We start from the raw sequence: 21,311 nt of genomic DNA on the forward strand, positions 1-21,311 counted from the left end.
GCGCAACTCTTAAATTATAACTGCTCATGCTCATGCGCAACTCATCAGAAATAACTGCTCATGGTAATGAACAACTCATCAATAATAACTGCTCATCTCATGCAGAACTCATAACTAATAACTGCACATGCTCATTGGAACCGCATAAGTAATAACTTCTCGTGGTCATGCGTTACTCAAGAGTAATAAGTGGTCATGCTCATGCACAACTCATAACTAAGAACAGCGCATTTTCATGCCCAACTCATATATATTAAATGTAAATTAGGAGAAACGAAGACTCGGAAAAAAATCCGAGTCCCAGATAGGATTTGAACCCACGACCCTCCGTGATCTAGTCGGATGCTCTAACCACTGAGCTACTGGAGACTCTATGGTGAGCAAGGCTCAAATTGTGGGTATTGACTGGAACCGCATTGCATGGGTACGCAGTCACATACTGACTCATGTGAACTCACTAACAGCATCGCGCTGTCACATTAAGGCATCAATCACATATGAAACTCACTAACAGCATCACGCTGTCACATTAAGGCATATCGAGATGCGTCCAACCAACCTCCCAAGTGAGTGTACTAACGGACAAACAACAACAACAACATATTAAATGTAAATTAGGGGAAACGAAGACTCGGAAAAAAATCCGAGTCCCAGATGGGATTTGAACCCACGAGTTCACATGAACTGTTCACATGAGTCAGTATGTGACTGCGTAGCCGTGCGATGCGGTTCCAGTCAATACCCACAATTTGACCCTTGCTCACCATAGAGTCTCCAGTAGCTGAGTGGTTAGAGCATCCGACTAGATCACGGAGGGTCGTGGGTTCAAATCCCATCTTGGACTCGGATTTTTTTCCGAGTCTTCGTTTCTCCTAATTTACATTTAATATGTTGTTGTTGTTGTTTGTCCCTTAGTACACTCACTTGGGAGGTTGGTTGGACGCATCTCAATATGCCTTAATGTGACAGCGTGATGCTGTTAGTGAGTTTCATATGTGATTGATGCCTTAATGTGACAGCGCGATGCTGTTAGTGAGTTCACATGAGTCAGTATGTGACTGCGTAGCCGTGCGATGCGGTTCAAGTCAATACCCACAATTTGAGCCTTGCTCACCATAGAGTCTCCAGTAGCTCAGTGGTTAGAGCATCCGACTAGATCACGGAGGGTCGTGGGTTCAAATCCCATCTGGGACTCGGATTTTTTTCCGAGTCTTCGTTTCTCCTAATTTACATTTAATATGTTGTTGTTGTTGTTTGTGCGTTAGTACAACTCGTATATGTAATAACTGCACATGCTAATACGTTACTCAAGAGTAATAACTGCTCATGTTCATGCGCAACACATAAGTAATAACTGCTCATGCTCATGCGTTACTCAAGAGTAATAACTGCTCATGCTCATGCGGAACTCATAAATAATAACTGCTCATGCTCATGCGTTACTCAAGAGTAATAAGTGCTTATGCTCATGCGCAACTCATCAGTAATAACTGCACATGCTCATGCGGAACTCACAAGTAATAACTGCTCATGCTCGTGTGTTACCGAAGAGTAATAACTGCTTATCCTCTTGCAGAACGTATAACTAATAACTGTTCATGATCATGGTTTACTCAAGAGTAATAAGTGCTTATGCTCATGCGCAACTCATCAGTAATAACTACTCATGCTCATGCGTTTCTAAAGAGTAATAAGTGCTCATTTTCATTCGAAAGTAATAAGTAATAACTGCTCATGCTCATGCGTTAGTCCAGAGTAATAACTGCACATGCTCATGCGCAACTCATAATCAATAACTGCTCATTCTCATGCGTTACTTAAGAGTAATAAGTGCTCATGCTCATGCGAAACTCATCAGTAATAATTCCTTAGGCTAATGAGCAAGTCATCAGTAATTACTGCTCATGCTCATGCGCAACTCATAATTAATAACTGCTCATGATCATGTGCAACTCATAAGTAATAACTGCACATGCTCATGTGCAACTCATAAGTAATAACTGCTCATTCTCATGTGCTACTCATAAGTATTAACTGCTCATGGTGTATGCACAACTCATAATTAAGAACAGGGCATTATCATGCGCAAGTCATATGTAATAACTGCACATGCTAATGCGTTACTCAAGTGTAATAACTGCTTGTGTTCATGCGCAACTCATCAGTGATAACTGCTCATGCTCATGCGTTACTCAAGAGTAATAAGTGCCCATGCTCATGGGAAACGCATAAGTAATAACTGCTCATGCTCATGCGTTAGTCAAGGGTAATAACTGCAACACTCATGCCCAACTCATCAGTAATAACTGCTCATGCTCATGCGTTACTCATAAGTATTAACTGCTCATGCTCATGCGCAACTCATAACTAAGAACAGGGCATTCTCATGCGCAAGTCATATGTAATAACTGCTCATGCTCATGCGCTAGTCAAGAGTAATAACTGCACATGCCATGCGCAACTCATAAGCAATAACTGCTCATTCTCATGCGTTACTCAAGAGTAATAAGTGCTCATGCTCATGCGAAATGCATAAGTAATAACCGCTCATGCTCATGCGTTAGTCAAGGGTAATAACTGCAATGCTCATGCGCAACTCATAAGCAATAACTGCTCTTTCTCATGCGTTACTCAAGAGTAACAAGTGCTCATGCTCATGCGCAACTCATCAGTAATAACCGCTCACGCTCATGCGTTACTCAAGAGTAATAAGTGCTCATGCTCATGCGAAATGCATAAGTAATAACCGCTCATGCTCATGCGTTAGTCAAGGGTAATAACTGCAATGCTCATGCGCAACTCATAAGCAATAACTGCTCATTCTCATGCGTTACTTAAGAGTAATAAGTGCTCATGCTCATGCACAACTCTTCCGTAATAAGTGCTCATGCTAATGACCAACTCATCAGTAATAACTGCTCATGCTCATGCACAACTTAAAAGTAATAACGTCTTATGCTAATGCGTTACTCATAAGTAATAACTGGATATGCTCATGCGCATCTCATCAATGATAACTGCTTATGCTCCTGCAGAACTCATAACTAATAACTGCACATGGTCATGGGCAACTCATAAGTAATAACGTTTCATGCTCATGTATTACTCATGAGTAATAAGTGCTCATGGTCATGCAGATCTCACAACTAATAACTGCACATGGTCATGCGCAACTCTTAAATTATAACTGCTCATGCTCATGTTACTCAAGAGAAATAACTGCTCATGCTCATGCGTTACTTATAAGTAATAACTGCTCATGCTTATGCGTTACTCAACAGAAATAACTGCTGATGCTCATGCGCAACTCAGACGTAATAACTGCTCATGGTCATGCGTTACTCAAGAGTAATAAATGCTCATGCTCATGCGAAACTCATAAGTAATAACTGCACATGCTCATGTGCAACTCATAAGTAATAATTGCTCATACTCATGGGTAACTCAAAAATAATAATTGCGCATGCTCATGCGCAACACATAAGTAATAACTGCTCATGCTCGTACGAATCTCAACTAATAATTGCTATTGCTCATGCCCAACTCATAAGTAGTAACTGCTGATGCTCATGCGTTACTCAAGAGTAATAACTGCTCATGCTCATGCGTTACTCAAGAGTAATAAGTGTTCATGCTCATGCAAAAGTCATAAGTAATAACTGCTCATGCTCATGCGTTACTCAAGAGTAATAACTGCTCATGCTCATGCGGAATTCATAAGCAATAACTGCTCATGCTCACGAGTTACTCAAGAGTAATAACTGCGAATGCTCATGCGTTACTTAAGAGAAATAAGTGGTCATGCTATTGCGCAAGTTATCAGTAATAACTGCTCATGCTCATGTGGAGCTCATAGGTAAGAACTGCACATGTTCATGCGTTATTCATAAGTAATACCTGCTTGTGCTCATAAGCAACTCATAATTAAGAACAGCGCATTGTCATGCCCAACTCATAAATGTAATAACTGCACATGCTAATGCGTTACTCAAGAGTAATAACTGCTCATGTTCACGCGCAACTGATCAGTAATAACTGCTTATGCTCATGCGCTACTTAACAGTAATAAGTGCTTATACTCATAGGAAACTCATAAGTACTAACTGCACATGCTCATCCGCAACTCATCAGTAATAACTGCTCATACTCATGCGTAACTTATAAGTAATTAATTGTTCATGCTAATGCGCAACTCATAAGTAATAACTGCTCATACTCATGCGTAACTCAAGAGTGATAACTTCACATGCTCATGCGTTACTCATAAGTAATAACTGCTCATGCTCATGTATTACTCATAAGTAATAATTGCTGATGCTCATGCGCAACTCATAAGTAATAACTGCTCGTGCTCATGCTTAACTCATAAGTAATAACTGCTCATTCTCATGCACAAGTTATAAGTAATATCGTCTCATGCTCATACGTTACTCAAGAGTAATAGGTGATCATGCTTATGATAAACTCATAAGTAATAACTGCTCATGCTTATGCACAACTTATAAGTAATAACTTCTCATGCTCATACGTTACTCAAGAGTAACAGGTGCTCATGCTTATGATAAACTCATAAGTAATAACTGCACATGCTCATGCGTTACTCATGAGTAATAACTGCTCATGCTCATGCGTTACTCATGAGTAATAACTGCTCATGCTCATGCATTACTGTAGGGTAATAACTGCTCATGCTCATGCATTACTCAAGAGTAATAACTGCCCATGCTCATGCGTTACTCATGAGTAATAACTGCTCATGCTCATGCGTTACGGTAGGGTAATAACGGCTCATGCTCACGCGTTACTGATGCGTTACTCAAGAGTAATAACTGCTGATGCTCATGCGCAACTCATAAGTAATCACTGCTCATGCTTATTCGCTACTCAAGAGTGAGAACAGTTCATGTTCATGCGCAACTCAAGAGTAATGTGTGCTCATGCTCATGCGCAACGCATAAGTAATCACTGCTTATGCTTATTCGCTACTCAAGAGTGAGAACAGTTCATGTTCATGCGCAACTCAAGAGTAATAAGTGCTCATGCTCATGCGTTACTCAAGAGCAATAACTTCCCATGCTCATGCGTTACTCATAAGTAATAACTGCTCATGCTCATGCGTGACTCATAAGTAATAACTGCTGATGCTCATGCGCAACTCATAAGTAATAACTGCTCATTCTCATGCGTTACTTAAGAGTAATAACTGCTCATGCTCATGCGCAGCTAATAATAAATAACTGCACATGCTCATGCGCAACTTATAATTAATTACTGCTCATGCTCATGTGTTACTTAAGAGTAATAACTGCTCATGCTCATGCGTTACTCAAAGTGAGGACTGTTTATGCTCATGCCTTACTCTAGAGTGATAACTGCTTATGCTCATACGTTACTCTAGGGTAATAACATCTCATGTTCATTCGTTACTTAAGAGTAATAACTGCTCATGCTCATGCGCAACTTATCAGTAATAACTGCTGATGCTCATGCGCAACTCAAAAGTAATAACTGCTCATACTCATGCGCAACTAATAAGTAATAACTGCTCATCCTCATGTGTTACTCAGGAGTAATAACTGCTCATGTTCATGTGCAACTCATAAGTAATAACTGCTTATGCTCATGTGTTACTCAAGAGTAATGAGTGCTCATGCTCATGCCCAACTCATAAGTAATAACTGCTCATGCTTATGCACAACTTATAAGTAATAACTTCTCATGCTCATACGTTACTCAAGGGTAACAGGTGCTTATGCTTATGATAAACTCATAAGTAATAACTGCACATGCTCATGCGCAACTCATAAGTAATAACTGCTCATGCTCATGCGTTACTTAAAGTGAGGACTGTTTATGCTCATGCCTTACTCTAGAGTGATAACTGCTTATGCTCATACGTTACTCTAGGGTAATAACATCTCATGTTCATTCGTTACTTAAGAGTAATAACTGCTGATGCTCATGCGCAACTCAAAAGTAATAACTGCTTATGCTCATGCGCAACTAATAAGTAATAACTGCTCATGCTCATGTGTTACTCAGGAGTAATAACTGCTCATGTTCATGTGCAACTCATAAGTAATAACTGCTTATGCTCATGTGTTACTCAAGAGTAATGAGTGCTCATGCTCATGCCCAACTCATAAGTAATAACTGCTCATGCTTATGCACAACTTATAAGTAACAACTTCTCATGCTCATACGTTACTCAAGAGTAACAGGTGCTCATGCTTATGATAAACTCATAAGTAATAACTGCACATGCTCATGCGCAACTCATAAGTAATAACTGCTCATGCTCATGCGTTACTCAAAGTGAGGACTGTTTATGCTCATGCCTTATTCTAGAGTGATAACTGCTTATGGTCATACGTTACTCTAGGGTAATAACATCTCATGTTCATTCGTTACTTAAGAGTAATAACTGCTGATGCTCATGCGCAACTTATCAGTAATAACTGCTGATGCTCATGCGCAACTCAAAAGTAATAACTGCTCATGCTCATGCGCAACTAATAAGTAATAACTGCTCATGCTCATGTGTTACTCAGGAGTAATAACTGCTCATGTTCATGTGCAACTCATAAGTAATAACTGCTTATGCTCATGTGTTACTCAAGAGTAATGAGAGCTCATGCTCATGCCCAACTCATAAGTAATAAGCGCTCATGCTTATGCACAACTTATAAGTAATAACTTCTCATGCTCATACGTTACTCAAGAGTAACAGGTGCTCATGCTTATGATAAACTCATAAGTAATAACTGCACATGCTCATGCGCAACTCATAAGTAATAACTGCTCATGCTCATGTGTTACTCAAGAGTAATAACTGCTCATCCTCATGTGTTACTCAAAGTGAGGACTGTTTATGCTCATGCCTTACTCTAGAGTGATAACTTCTTATGCTCATGCGTTACTCTAGGGTAATAACTGCTCATGGTCATGCGTTACTCAAGAGTAATAAGTGCTCATGCTCATGCGAAACTCATAAGTAATAACTGCACATGCTCATGCGGAACTCATAAGTAATAACTGCTCATGCTCATGCGCAACTAATAAGTAATAACTGCTCATGCTCATGTGTTACTCAGGAGTAATAACTGCTCATGTTCATGTGCAACTCATAAGTAATAACTGCTTATGCTCATGTGTTACTCAAGAGTAATGAGAGCTCATGCTCATGCCCAACTCATAAGTAATAAGCGCTCATGCTTATGCACAACTTATAAGTAATAACTTCTCATGCTCATACGTTACTCAAGAGTAACAGGTGCTCATGCTTATGATAAACTCATAAGTAATAACTGCACATGCTCATGCGCAACTCATAAGTAATAACTGCTCATGCTCATGTGTTACTCAAGAGTAATAACTGCTCATCCTCATGTGTTACTCAAAGTGAGGACTGTTTATGCTCATGCCTTACTCTAGAGTGATAACTTCTTATGCTCATGCGTTACTCTAGGGTAATAACTGCTCATGGTCATGCGTTACTCAAGAGTAATAAGTGCTCATGCTCATGCGAAACTCATAAGTAATAACTGCACATGCTCATGCGGAACTCATAAGTAATAACTGCTCATGCTCATGCGTTATTCAAGAGTAATAACTGCTCATGCTCATGCGTTACTGAAAAGTGAGGACTGTTTATGCTCATGCCTTGCTCTAGAGTGATAACTGCTCATGCTTATGGGATACTCTAGGGTAATAACTGCTCATTCTCATGCGTTACTCAAGAGTAATAACTGCTCATGCTCATGCGTTTATCATGGGTAATAACTGCTCATGCTCATGCGTTACTCAAAAGTAAGAACTATTCATGCTCATGGGTTACTCTAGAGTAATAACTGCTCATGCATACGCGTTAACTTCTTGTTAAATAAACTCTAGTGAGCAGCACACAGCAACAGATCTTGTCAACTTCTCTATTATCTCCTACGGGGTTTGTGTGATAACATAGACTTCGTGAGGGGGGTGAAACATTGCGCATTTTCAGCGTGTTGCAGGATTTCCGTCATATCCTGCACGTAATGCTTTTTGGGTTTATTTCGCTGTTCACCCTTGTTGGAACGTGATTTGTACTACAATGATTAGGTATTAAATAAGTTTCCTCACTTTCTTGTTTTAACTCCCTGACGAAGTCTTTGTTATCAGATGAAACCGGTAGGAGATAATAAAAAAGTTGACAAGATGTGTTGCTGTGGGCTGCTCACTGGAGTTTATTTTAACAAAAATTTTAAAAAATTAAAAAAATTGTTTTACGTAAAATCCTTTTGCCCAGACATATCGTTGAGAGGGTCATCAGGCAGTACATTACTAAAACTCAGACCCTTCCTAACATACCTGCTAGTCGTCACTCCATTTTTTCACGATTTTTCAAATTACCTTGAGTTGGGCCCTTCTCTATTTCAGCACAAAACAGATTACGCATGCTACTTAAACGTTATTGTAATGATCTTGATGTTAAGCTAGCCATTTCTTCCTTCAAGGGCAGTAACATGTTTAGCGTAAAGGACCCTGTGCCTATTGAACTTTGTTCGAATGTTGTCTAAAAGTTTACCTGTGCAAGCTGTAATTCTTGCTATGGGGATTGGGTAATTTGCAAGTTGTGGAGTTGCGAGTTGCGAGATTACTGTAGTCCTTAAACAACATAAAGCGCACGCGAAAAGATCACTGGCCAGATACTTCGGCTTTGTGATAGTTAATTTACGCGTAATAAGTTTACTATTGCACGGTAACAAAATAGAATAAAACATTGCTTACCATCCTGACACTTGGTATTATCCTCCATGGTGAACAAAGATTAACTGCACGACTACGTGGTCTTTACCATCACAACTTTCCATATCGCTACATTCCGTCAGAGTTTCTAAGATTTTCCCACGCGTTTATTAAACTGCAAAGAGCGGATTCATGTGCACGTGCATGTGCAAGCAAAGAAAACACGAGAAAGGTGTAAGGGGAAAAAACTCAGCAGGAAAAATTCGCTGGAAAAAAAGCAAAATCGAGGGAAACGCTTCTAAGAGTGCCAATTTATAAAAACGATACTAATAGTCAATAGTTTAGAAAATGAGTCGTAGCCAACAAAATTTCACGTTAGTTCTGTTTTTCAAATAATTACTGACAATTACAGGTTACATACATACATACATACATACATACATACATACATACATACATACATACATACATACATACATACATACATACATACATACATACATACATACATACGTACGTACGTACGTACGTACGTACGTACGTACGTACGTACGTACGTACGTACGTACGTACATACATACATACATACATATTTTAAACACGAACATCTGACCAAGTCTCCGAGGATGCATTACGGCTGGCCGTTCCATATGATCGGCAACGATCACTCCATTGCTGAAAACAGTATTTTAGGTATCGAGAGCGATCGTCTGTGATGGAAAGAATACAGACATTTGTATCGCCAGGTTTCGATATGATCACTGCGAATGATCCGTCAAGATCGGTAGCCATCATAAGGAAACCTTTACTCTTATGTTTGCAAACCCCTTGCACTTATATCGTTTATATCATTTATGGATAGCGGGCAGTTCCGTTACATTCAGATTTTGTTATTAGCAACTCGGAAAATACCCACAAACTTGATTGCCACACCCTTTTTTGTTTAGTCTTTCGGAAACGATGCTTCTTTTATTTATCAGCTGGCATAGTGTTTTAGTGGTGGATTTCTTTGCTAAATAAATTTAGAGCCTTGGGTACTCCTATGCATAAAAGTGACGCAAATGCTCGTGTGAAATTTTGAAAACAACCCCCTAAGAGTGGCCTATTTTTGTGGCCGTGGGTTCTTACTTCTTTTCTTCCCTTAAAAAGGTACGAAAGAAAAATTATCGGATTCGTCCATTTTTCACCATTGTCTGGGCTTTATAAAACAATGGCATAGGTCCCTAACACTACTTTTACCCAAACATGTAACCCTCTGGGTGTAACTAGGCAGATATTAAAACTGAACTCCAGGAAAAGAGTGCCCACCCAGGGGTTATTGCTTATTTTTCCCGAAGTCTTTGCGATCCCTAACTTATTATTTTGCCTTGACTAGGATTAGAAATATCTCTATTTAGTCTGTTTGTAACTCGCAACTCGCATTCTTCGCAGACCCGGACGAAAGTCGGCCCGATTTATAAAAGTGTGGAAGTGCTACAGAAAAGATATCGGCCGACAAATTTTAACGTATGATTGAAGCTACTATTAAGGACGGTGCCTACTAACACACGAGGTATTTTTGCGCAGTTTATTACTATGGGGGGAAAGCAGATCTTAGCAAGGGTTATTGCTTAAAGCTTAGCATTTTTTAGAGACAATTAAGTAGCAGTAATTCTAAAAAGTGCTAAAATACAAAGCAATGTATGGAGTTTTTTTCCAAATTGAACATTAATCATCTCTGAAAAATGCATGGTTTCCCCCAATTTTCTTTATGGATACCAAGAGCACTTGCTAAGTTCTGCTTTCTTTTCATAGTTTTAAACCGTGCAAAACTATCCCTGTATTAGTAGGCACCATCCATAGGAAACCCGAGTATCTCGAGATGCGCAGAGCGTATGCGCAGCAACAATAGTAGGGCCGAAAACTCAGTACGTGTAAAATTTTAAGGAACGACTGCACACAAAGATAGGGCGTGCGGAGGTCTGTAAGAATATATTTATATGATATTTAACAGTAACGAAAATGATGCAAAACAACCTTACACATCCGCAGATGGGCAAGAAACACGTGTCTTAAAAGATGACATTTTGGGCCACAAAAGCCCGACAAGCACGACATTAACTCGGAGCAAGGGACATACTTTTCTGTTTAATAAATCACTCTAACTTTGGCCATTTACATTCTTATTAAATCAAATGTACATCAATATCCAACCACCGTATTACTTATTTACCTAGCAAACCAAGTATCTACAGGTCACACATGTGAATATCAAACATAATGCTTTTCGCCAAATAGACTTGCTTACAAGTCGAGCTCAGAGAGCGCGAAGCGCGATCGCCGGCACCTTGTTTAGAAGTGCGAAGGGCGATCGTCAGAGCTCTGGCGAGCGAGCGTGGATTCAATGAGAAGCGAGCGAGAGACTTTGGGAAAATCTATTCGCCAAGTAAACTCTTAACAACACCCAATTTTGTGCTCTTGTGAAGATCTTAACATAACGAAAATGTAGACGCCGGAAATTTTCAACCAGGGGCTTAAACAATTTCACCTCAATTTAGTCGCGTCTTATTTAGCTGTAACTATAGCTATCAATGAAGGCCTAAAGCTTAACCATTTAAATGAAAGCTATTAATAAAGCTCTTATGTTGATGTTTGTACTAGATACATGTATATTTAACATTGCAACTTTCGTCCATATTTCGTCCATATTCAAACTTAAAAGACTTTGAGAGTACGTGTACATGTTTCGGCAAAACCGACAATACCGCCTCTCAAATTTAATTTGTTTAAGTCCATTTATATGTTACGTTAAGTGCTAGAATGTCCTGACTCATTCTGATATTAGTGCATTTATCACTCATCATGAACAATTGCTTCAATATTAGATGTTGGTTCAAGTCTGTTGTTTCTTGCTTGCTAAGTCCTGCAAACATCACTCTTGGTTATCCAGCTTGTATTGGGAAGTTCCCCAGCAAAAGGAGGGGGAGGGGGGGGGGAGAATCATGATTAATTTGGCCTCGCAGCTATAATATAGAGGGCTTGTTGTCTCAAGTATTCATCCCATGAAACCAATCTGAAAACAGAGAAACATACAGTTTTGATAATTGATACATTCACGTGGCTGTCAATTAGGTATGCCGGGTGTTTGACCAACATGGATGAAATGATTAAATGTCAGGCTTAACTTCTTGAAGGGACTCACCCAGAAAAAAAAAGGAGTTTAAGCCGTTACTATGGCGACGGCAACGAAAACGAGGGGTGCGTTCATTTTGCTATTATTCTAAAACTTTCAACTTGCACAATGTGACCAAACTCTCCAGAAACAGAATTAGTAGGAACAGCGTCCATGTTAAGACAGAGAATGAAAAATTCACCATCACGTGTACACGTCCTTGAGTTTGGTCATATCACATTGTTTTGCTGAGGACGGCGAAGAAACGTACCAAATTTCAAACGCACATACTGGCCATTGTTTGCTCATTAAATCCTATCGTTTTGTGACATACTCGTTGTCGTCGCCGTGGTAGTTGCTTAATTTTCCCTAAAGTTAGTCTACCTCTCGAGATAAAAAATCTGGAGAGCATTCTTTTGTAACACCACCCCCCCCCCCCCCCCAGCCTCCCATCATCAATCCCCGGATAATCCGGGACAGTTGGCATATACAGTAATGTTCATCATTCCTATCATTCCTTGATGGGTTACAATTTGTTGACTGGTACCACTTGGGTGATGAACTGTATAATGACCCACTGCTAGAGTCACTCAGGTATGGGAAAGCGTACCCCAGCACAGGAAGTGGAACTATTGTTAGAAATAGTTCAAGTTAGGGGAGTAACTTAATTTGAACCATGCACCTTTTTGCTGTTCCTTTAAGCCTTTCTGACCATGTCCCAGGGGTGTACAAATGTCGGCAATCAAAATCATGGTTTTGACCACCTGTTTTTTTTTTATGTCACGTTCTCCTGGGAGTAATTGATTAACCCAACTGTCCCTGGGTGATTTGATTACAGGAATCAACCAAACAGCCTTTCCTTGGGGTGAAATAGCAACCATTTCATCGTGAAAACCAAACTTACTTGATCTCAGTCTCAGCCTTACCACGCACCAACTGTTACATGTATCAAAAAAAAAAAAACAGTGTTGCTTCGCACCTGTTTTTGTCTGTGTCAGCACCCATGAATATTCTGGTATGGCGATCAATATGTCCAGACACATTCTTAGGATCAAGGGCTGTTCCAAATGAGCTACTCCTAGGAAGACATTTTATGAACCACATTGTCAAATACATTTTCCGATAGGGATCTACAGCAGAGTTAACTCTTATGCTCTCACAGTCAAACCACACAAACAAGCAGTTGCAAAATGGTAGACCTTTTTAGGAAAGCTCATGAAAGTTACACAATTTAAGAGTTTATGGATGTCTGTCATACCTTAGGAGGAGAAAAATAATAATTTGATTCCACTTTGGGCATTGAAATCTACTTAAATCTAAAATGAATATTTAAGCTCTTTTCAAAATTCTGAGGAACACTCCTAACAGCTTTGAAAAGTAAACAAAAATTAAAAGTTTAAGAAAAACAACAATAGGTTTTATTTTTGAAAACATGTTTTTTCTAAAACTTTTAACCTGAAAAAAAATTGAAGATCTAGAGGTGCTTGGAAAAAGGACACAAGTTACTCTTGGTCTCATGTTGCTCACAATTTTCCAGTGTTTTACAAAATGAATTGTGAGAATTATATCTGACTAAACTTAGGGTGTTCATCAACTTACTTGTTGAATACTCTCAAGTTACCAAACCAACGGTTAAATCCTACAGCAACTTCGTGTGAGTTTATATACCCATCTTCATCTTTATCAAAAGCATGGAAAATATCTCTGGCCTTTTGTATCTCAAGAGGGGAAAGCATTCTCACAAGCTGAAACTATAAGGAGAAGGAAAACCTTTAGATGCTTGAATTGATAATGAAGACTACAATGGTGATGATATTGACAAGGGAGATGATGTTGCAGGTGATGATGATGATGATGACAATCATGAGAAATTTGATGGTGGTGGTGACTGTGGGTTAAGGGGTGATAGTGGCAGCACTTATGGTGTTGGTTGTTGTTGATGATGTTATAATGATGATGATGATGATGATGATAGCAATGACAGAGAACTGGAGAATTAAATTACAGATGGCTAACCTTACTCCTATTTGCAGCAATTCGTTTCAAGGCTTCATGATTGAGGAATTCCCACCTGTCAATCGTAAACTGTAAATAATAATATAAACTGTAAAAACAGACACATGTTTGAATTTCCAAATACTGTGTCCATCATTTTAGACATGCCAATATTAATTTTTCTCCATCTTTTTTTTGACAGTATTCTATCAAACAGAGTCCTGCATATGTTAGCCCATTGAACTCTGAGATCTTGAGATTTATGGTTTGCAAGACAGCTTTTCTCCTTCTGTTGTGTCTTTATGAGGGGAGACACTTTGTTTACTTTACACTAGAAGATACTACATGTATTTCTCTGGCAATATCCTTTGAAGTAAATTCCATATTCTATTTCTCAATGCAAGTTTGTTATTTTGGATTCTGAAACACTTGTTGCACACAGATACATGAAGGGAGGGGGCCAATTAATTGGGAAAATTTGATATACTTGTGCCAAGTGGTTTGATATTCCATCAGGATCTAACTAACTGTACATAGCATAATTAATTTAAAATTGAAAAATCAAATCAAGCTGTATTTCCTTTGCAGATTTGCCCTCACTCCTGAAGTATGATGCAATTCAATTACTTTACCCCATTGCGGGCTTCCTCCTCCTTATAATCTGGCAATTCCTCATTACGAATGTCTTTATACTCTGCTTTTATGAACCGTACATACGCATCTTCATTTATCTGCGTGTCTGAAAAAACCACATCTGACCAGTCAACTGAAACAAAAATCCGAAAATTGAAAAATAATATTGGTAAAACTCCAATAAAGAATATCTTGGGTATAGCTTCACTACCGTAATGTTTTTAAAAAACCTGAAAAAGGGGCAACTACCCCAAAAACTGTTTTATTTAGATTTTTAACCATCAAATAACCCCGAAAAGATACTTTTTAGCTATAAAAGATGAGTAGTGAGTTTTAGATCTAAAAGTCACCAACATCACAATGACATCATCTTTCAATTAAATCTCTTTCTATTAAACTACATAAACTACAGAATTGTGCTGCACATATTTTAACCTAGGGCTCTTCTTCATATGATGCCAATGCAGATGATCTCTTTGTTAAACTTGGCTGGCAAAAACTTAACCTTCAATGTGAATTAAAAAACAGCCACCATGGTCTATAAATCTCTCAATGGTCTCGCCCCTGATTATTTGAAATCAATGTTTACTAATCGGAGTGCAATATCTACCTATTCTCTTAGGAATTGTGAAAGGCAAACTAGCTGTCCCACTCCCCCGCACCAATTTTCTAAAAACCAGTTTCAGCTACAGTGGTGCGTTGCTCTGGAACAGCTTACCTTATTATCAATCTGCGGCAAGCACAATCTCTTGCTAGTTTTAAATCCGGCTGTAGGGGTTTCCTCTTTGATAATGATTAAGTTAATTAATTCAAACGGCATTCATGGAAAGCAGGCACTTTATTTTGTTATTGTTTCTATTTTTTGCTGTTATTACATTTAATTTAGTAGTAGATTAGTATTTTAATAATATAATTAATGCAATTTTAGTATTAAGTTTAAGTCCTGATGTTTTAATAAAGTTAAATCAATAAATATATTTATGCCTTTTCTCCCTTACAAATAATTAGCACAACCCCACCATGCTGCCTTGCCTGAGCTATGTTTACTGGGCAAAATACCACATTCAATGACTGGAGTAAATGGCTATGGGTAAAATCCCATAGCCGCATTTATTATAAAATATTTTTCAATCAAATCCTTGATACAAAGTTTGGCCCAGTAAAGGTGAGGGCACTGAAAACGCCATAACTATAATACAAACCAATAATAAATAAAAGGGGAGTGGCTGGGACAAGGGGAGGAGGAGGGATGAAAAAGCGTGTCTTCAACCACCGTCAAGATGAACTGAAGTAACACTCACGTGGATGCCTGGTCACATGGCCAGCATAAGACTCCTAAAGGGTATCGGCTGAAATGTGAATACCTGCCACCCCAAGTCCCAGGCCCCCAGGGAACTGAACAATACTCACTCGGAAGAAGAGACATAAAAATCCTATTTGCAAGCAAATATTTTCTTTATGCCTTTTCTCCCTTACAAATAATTAGCACAACCCCAACATGCTGCCTTGCCTGAGCTATGTTTACTGGGCAAAATACCACATTCAATGACTGGAGTAAATGGCTATGGGTAAAATCCCATAGCCGCATTTATTATAAAATATTTTTCAATCAAATCCTTGATACAAAGTTTGGCCCAGTAAAGGTGAGGGCACTGAAAACGCCAAAGCATGTGTCCGTACACAAGCCCCCCCACCCCAGGCAAACGCAGCAACAAGAAAAATGAAATACAAAACAGGAAAGACAGGTTGAGTCGCCCTTGCAGACTAAACCCATCTGTAACCTTTTCAATAGAATAATTATTAGGTCAACCCAAAGCAAGAGCTACCCATGCTAGCTAATGCCTTGGATCAATCATAACAAACTAAACTATGTGAAATAAAACCATGAAAAATCCAATACAGGAAAGACCAGTTTAGTTGCCTTTGCAAACTAAACAATTGGTAAAGTTGCTAAATATTACTATACATGATGTCAACCCAAAGCAAGAGCCGCCCGTGCTAGCTAATGCCTTGGATCAACCCTAACCGACGAAACTATGTGAAATAAAAACATGAAAAATCCAATACAGGAAAGACCAGTTTAGTTGCCTTTGCAAACTAAACAATTGGTAAACTTGCTAAATATTACTATACATGAGGTCAACCTAAAGCAAGAGCCGCCCATGCTAGCTAATGCCTTGGAGCAACCATGACAAACTAAGCTATGTGAAATAAACACATGAAAAATTCACCACAGGAAAGACAAGTTTAGTTGCCTTTGCAAACTAAACAATTTGTAAACATGCTAAATATGACTATCCATGATGTCAACCCAAAGCAAGAGCCGCCCGTGCTAGCTATTGCCTTGGATTAACCATAACAAACTAAGCTATGTGAATAAAAACATGAACGTCTTGCCAACGTGACCTCCAAGTAAATGTGTACAAGGTACTATACAGAATGCCAACCCAACGCAAAAGCCGCCCATGCTAGCTGATGCCTTGAGCAACAATAAATAATTTAACTAGGTGAAATAAAGTTAAGCCGCCCTTGCAGGCTGAACCCATCAAAAACCTGACTCAAAGTACTCCACACCATGCCAACCCAAGGCAAAAGCCGCCCATGCGAGGCTTATGCCCAAGATCAACAGTATGTAATACAGGTGCAAACACCATCACCCAAATGCCCTGTACAATCGACAATGGTATGTTATGACAACCACCCGCCACCAATGAGCAATAAAAATAATGATCGCATGTAAACCAAAAGCAAGAGCCGCCCATGCTAGCTGATACTTAAGGTATAGATAAATAACACAGTAAACTAAGGCAAATTGCACCTGCTGGATGGCTAGTGAATGAAAGCGTTAAGAACAAAGACTAGGCATTCTTAGATACTTTTGAAATGCATTAGACTTCCACCGTCCTAAGAGGCGAATTTGAGCATCGGATAACCCCTTATCTGCAGCATGGGAAGCAGCACCAATTCGAAAGCTGTGCCCCTTGTAAACTGAAGAGGACAAACCACAAAACTGTATAGCAGACGACAACTGATTTGCAAAATACGAACGAGAAACAGGAGTCCCATCCACTGCAATGAACAAAGCACCCGGTCTGGATCCCCGCATTGCCAAATATTTAGCCAAAAATTCAACAGGGCAAGCTTGTGGCTGGCGAGAGACTGTGATGGAAAAGGGGCGTTCATTGTAGCTATGTTTAAAGTTTCCAAAAGTAATTTTAAATGCGATTATTTCCTGCGAAGCATTGAGCAGTTTACTAATCTGCGAAATTTGGAGGGGAGAATTCTCATTACGCCCACCAGTGGAAGTCATTTCACCAATGCGTAAAAAGGCAAAGAATGCCAGGGAACACATCGCCTGAAACTGACAAATTTGGTAAGAGGAACCGACCAACGAAGGTGCCACGGAAAGCAATTTATCTAAAATTGGCAGTGTAATAGGAAGACGACTATCCAGGCGAAACCCAACTTTGTTAAAACCTTTAAGCATTTGCGAGACATAAAAAACTTTAGACGGATCCGGGAAACCCTGAAGCTTATGGCAGTAACCCAAAGCCGAGACATACGTCATCACCGTGGATGGAGCGTAATGAGAGCGAAACAGATAGGCTATAAACAAGGCCAGAACGGACGGTGAAATAGGCATTGCCCTAAAAGGGAGTTGAAATGTAGAAATGAAAAACTGAAGAAAAAGCTTCCAAGCAACTGATAAGTCGGTATGGATGAGGGCTGAAGGCTAGACCGAAGTAAAAAGGAAGCTACGGATGCCAACTGAGCGGCTGCAGATGAGGAGGTATCGCTGTGGGAACTTCGTGCATGTAAGCTGGTGCCAGCTGTTTGAAAATCTGCAACTGTAACCGAGACAAAGAATCAGCCAATTTGTTCTCGACGCCTGGAACATGCTTTGCTTTAAAGCAAATATTGTAATGAAGACAAACCAGAACCAGCTTACGCACAAAAAACATTAAGTCCTTGTCACGACAAGTCTGTTTGTTGATAACATGTACTAAAGCCTCGTTATCAGTAAAAAACAACACACGCTGATCCTTAAATGCATGTCCCCAGAGATGCAGGCTAAGGACGATGGGATAAAATTCAAGAAATGCAATGTTGTGGTGACGCCAGCTCTCTGGCCATTCACCATAACACCAATGCTTGCCAAAAACTGCGCCAAAACCGATGGCACCGGATGCGTCTGTATACAATTGTAGCTGATGCGAATTAGACCATACATCAGAAAGAAAAAAGGAACGGCCATTAAAACTAGCCAGGAATTGCTGCCAAACCTTAAGATCTTCCTTAACTTCTCGGGTTACCCTGATAAGAAAATGAGGGCTGCGAATGCCCAGCGTCAGATCAATGAGACGTCGCAGGAATGGCCTACCGGGAACAACTACTGAACATGCAAAGTTTAATATCCCTGTTAAAGACTGAATCTCACGTAAAGTAACTTTGCGACGTCTAAGAAAACCTGAAATTAAATCCTGGCACTTAGCTAACTTATCTGGAGGTAGCCGTGCTTCCATTTTGACAGAGTCCAACTCAATACCCGCAAATGAAATGGTTGAGAATGGGCCAAGAGTTTTTTCCGGTGCCATAGGAATGCCCAAATAATGACATAACATTAAAAATAAATCTAACTGTTGTTTGCACAAATTGTGAGTGGGCGAAACTATAAGAAAGTCATCCAGCAAGTGCAAAATGTGATCGATATGCAATTTCTTTTGGGCAATCCATTCGATAGCAGAAGAAAACATTTCAAAAGTTTTGCAAGAGCTAGAGCAACCCATCGGCATACAGCGGTCATAATAATATAATCCTCTCCAAAAAATTCCCAAAAGATTGTAATCTTGAGGTCGAATAGGAATGATGCGAAAAGCATTCTTGATATCTGTTTTGGCCAGAAAACAGCCCTGGCCAACAGTTTTGATGGTACGAATGGCATCGTCCACTGTAGCGTAAGATACACTGGAAAATTCAGACAAAATACCATCGTTTAAAGATGAACCTCGAGGGAAAGAAAGGTGGTGAATCAAACGGAATTCACCCTCTGTCTTTTTAGGGACCAAACCAAGGGGAGATATACGAAATTGGGAAAAGGGTGGAGAGGAAAAGGGGCCAGCAAGTCGTTGAGCTGTAATTTCCTTTTCAATTTTGGCATCAACTGCTTCAGGGTTTTGAATTGCAGAAAGGAGGTTTTTAGCGCATGAAGAGTCTTGGGGCCCGTCATAATGCAAAGAAAAACCATAATGGAAGCCATTAGATAAAAGCTGGACTACTGAAGGGATATACCCAGAAAGAAAAAATTGCAAACGATCACTGTTTACGGGTGTTGGAAGCCCCTGTGGGGGTAGGCTGGGGTTGGGTCTGGCTGCTGGAGGGTTTATTGTTGCGTTGATTGGGAAAGTTTGATGCACCATTTTTTCCGTAGGCACGAAAATTACAATTTACGGCCCGATGGGGGCCATCACATTTAGAGCAGGAATGCTTAAAAGAGCATCCTGAGCAATGGCCCCCTTTGTGATACATGTACTTAAAACAATAACCTCGGGGGACATCGAGGGGCTTGGCGGCGCTGCTGGTGGAATTAATTTTCTTAGCATTACCCTGAGATCTCAGCCACAATTCCCAATGTATCGTCCCCCATGGGAGAGTTGTGGCCTGAGACTGGCGCAGGAATCGAAAATTTTCATCGTAAAAACGCCAATTATGCCCCCTAGCAGCCAGATCCTGAATAGTGGCCCCATACTTCATGAGGCCTGGGGCCTCATGGGGATACTGTGCTGTATAAATACCTACAAATACATGAAAGGCCTGTAGCCAAACATCTACTGACGTAATCCGCTTTGCCTTGTTAACTGGTTCAAGAGCTAGGGATGGGGAGGTGCCTTCCCGTGATGGTTGAAGCGTAATTTGAAATTTATCTTCAAATGCCGGGTTTACAAGTAGAGAGCCAAAATCAACAAATTCATTTTGCAAGATTTTGCTACGAATTTTAGCTGGAACTCGCGCATCAAGTGGCAAATTCACAGACATAAATATATCATTGGGACGCTGGGTCCCAGGGAGCACTTGCTGCTCACCTGACAGGGATGCCAAAACCGATTGAACTCCGTCATGTACAGCTGGCACCTCCACTGCATTCTGTATCTGTGAAACTGGGCCCAAACTGTGCTGCAAGGTGGACCCAGAGGACTGCGCATGAGTGGACGGCACTGGGGCTGGAGGCACGGAAGATACAGGGAGTGATTGAGGCGGAGCTGGTGTGAAGTCAGGAGTCTGCGCTACCTGAGGCAAGGATCTCAAATGCTCAAACAATGGCTGGAACTTCCGTGTAACTTCCTCCGTCACCCAGGATACAAGTTGCTCCAGCACTGGCGAAGAAAGAATCGCAGTGGCAGGATCCGCCAGGGTTGAAACTGTTGCGGTGGAAGGGGCTGACACCAAAACCTCCGGCATCATTGAAGCTGGTTGTTCAGATGACGTCAAGTTACCTTCCGAAACTGCATTCTGCCGTCGGGCCCGCCGCGGAGGGGAGGTTACTAAAGCCTCTAAGGCCTGAGATGACGGGCGCTTGGACCTTTGAGAACGGCGAGGAGGCATCTACAAATAAAAAAGGAAACAAAACCAGAACCAAGAACTAACACTGCAATGGAAAATTACAAGCACTGAATACAGTAAGCAACTAGACAGTCATGGGTGACAAAGTGTCGCCGCAGGCGCCTGTTAAAGCGAATAATGTTAAGCAAAATAACGTGAGAGCAACAAGGGCTCTAATAAAAATAAAATAAACAAAACCAAAGTGAGAGCA

General features: G+C 40.2%; 3 protein-coding genes and 1 non-coding gene across 4 annotated transcripts; 1 reads left to right on the forward strand and 3 right to left on the reverse strand.

Annotated features, from left to right (window-relative positions):
- The first annotated feature begins 1,120 nt into the window (after positions 1-1,120).
- Trnas-aga (transfer RNA serine (anticodon AGA)) lies at positions 1,121-1,194 on the forward strand. Its single transcript has one exon. It is a non-coding gene; the product is annotated as a tRNA-Ser (tRNA).
- A 9,631-nt stretch (positions 1,195-10,825) lies between these two features.
- LOC146477049 (uncharacterized) lies at positions 10,826-21,254 on the reverse strand. The gene is made up of 6 exons (XM_085113914.1): positions 20,584-21,254; positions 14,497-14,636; positions 13,892-13,960; positions 13,475-13,626; positions 12,855-12,953; positions 10,826-11,776 (listed from the first exon to the last, which is right to left on the reverse strand). The coding sequence occupies exons 1-6, from the start codon at positions 21,101-21,103 to the stop codon at positions 11,710-11,712; spliced, it is 1,047 nt and encodes a 348-aa protein (XP_084970040.1). The 5' UTR covers positions 21,104-21,254; the 3' UTR covers positions 10,826-11,709.
- Positions 14,629-18,146, reverse strand: LOC146477050 (uncharacterized). The gene has a single exon (XM_085114127.1). It carries the CDS (start codon positions 18,144-18,146, stop codon positions 17,349-17,351), a length of 798 nt encoding a protein of 265 aa, XP_084970253.1. The 3' UTR covers positions 14,629-17,348.
- LOC146477051 (uncharacterized) lies at positions 18,259-20,045 on the reverse strand. Its single transcript, XM_085114099.1, has one exon. The coding sequence runs from the start codon at positions 19,918-19,920 to the stop codon at positions 18,259-18,261; it is 1,662 nt and encodes a 553-aa protein (XP_084970225.1). The 5' UTR covers positions 19,921-20,045.
- Positions 21,255-21,311: the final 57 nt, after the last annotated feature.

This window comes from Pavona decussata, unplaced genomic scaffold, assembly GCF_977016875.1.
Source record: "Pavona decussata unplaced genomic scaffold, jaPavDecu1.1 SCAFFOLD_72, whole genome shotgun sequence".
Classification (NCBI taxonomy): Eukaryota; Metazoa; Cnidaria; class Anthozoa; order Scleractinia; family Agariciidae; genus Pavona; species Pavona decussata.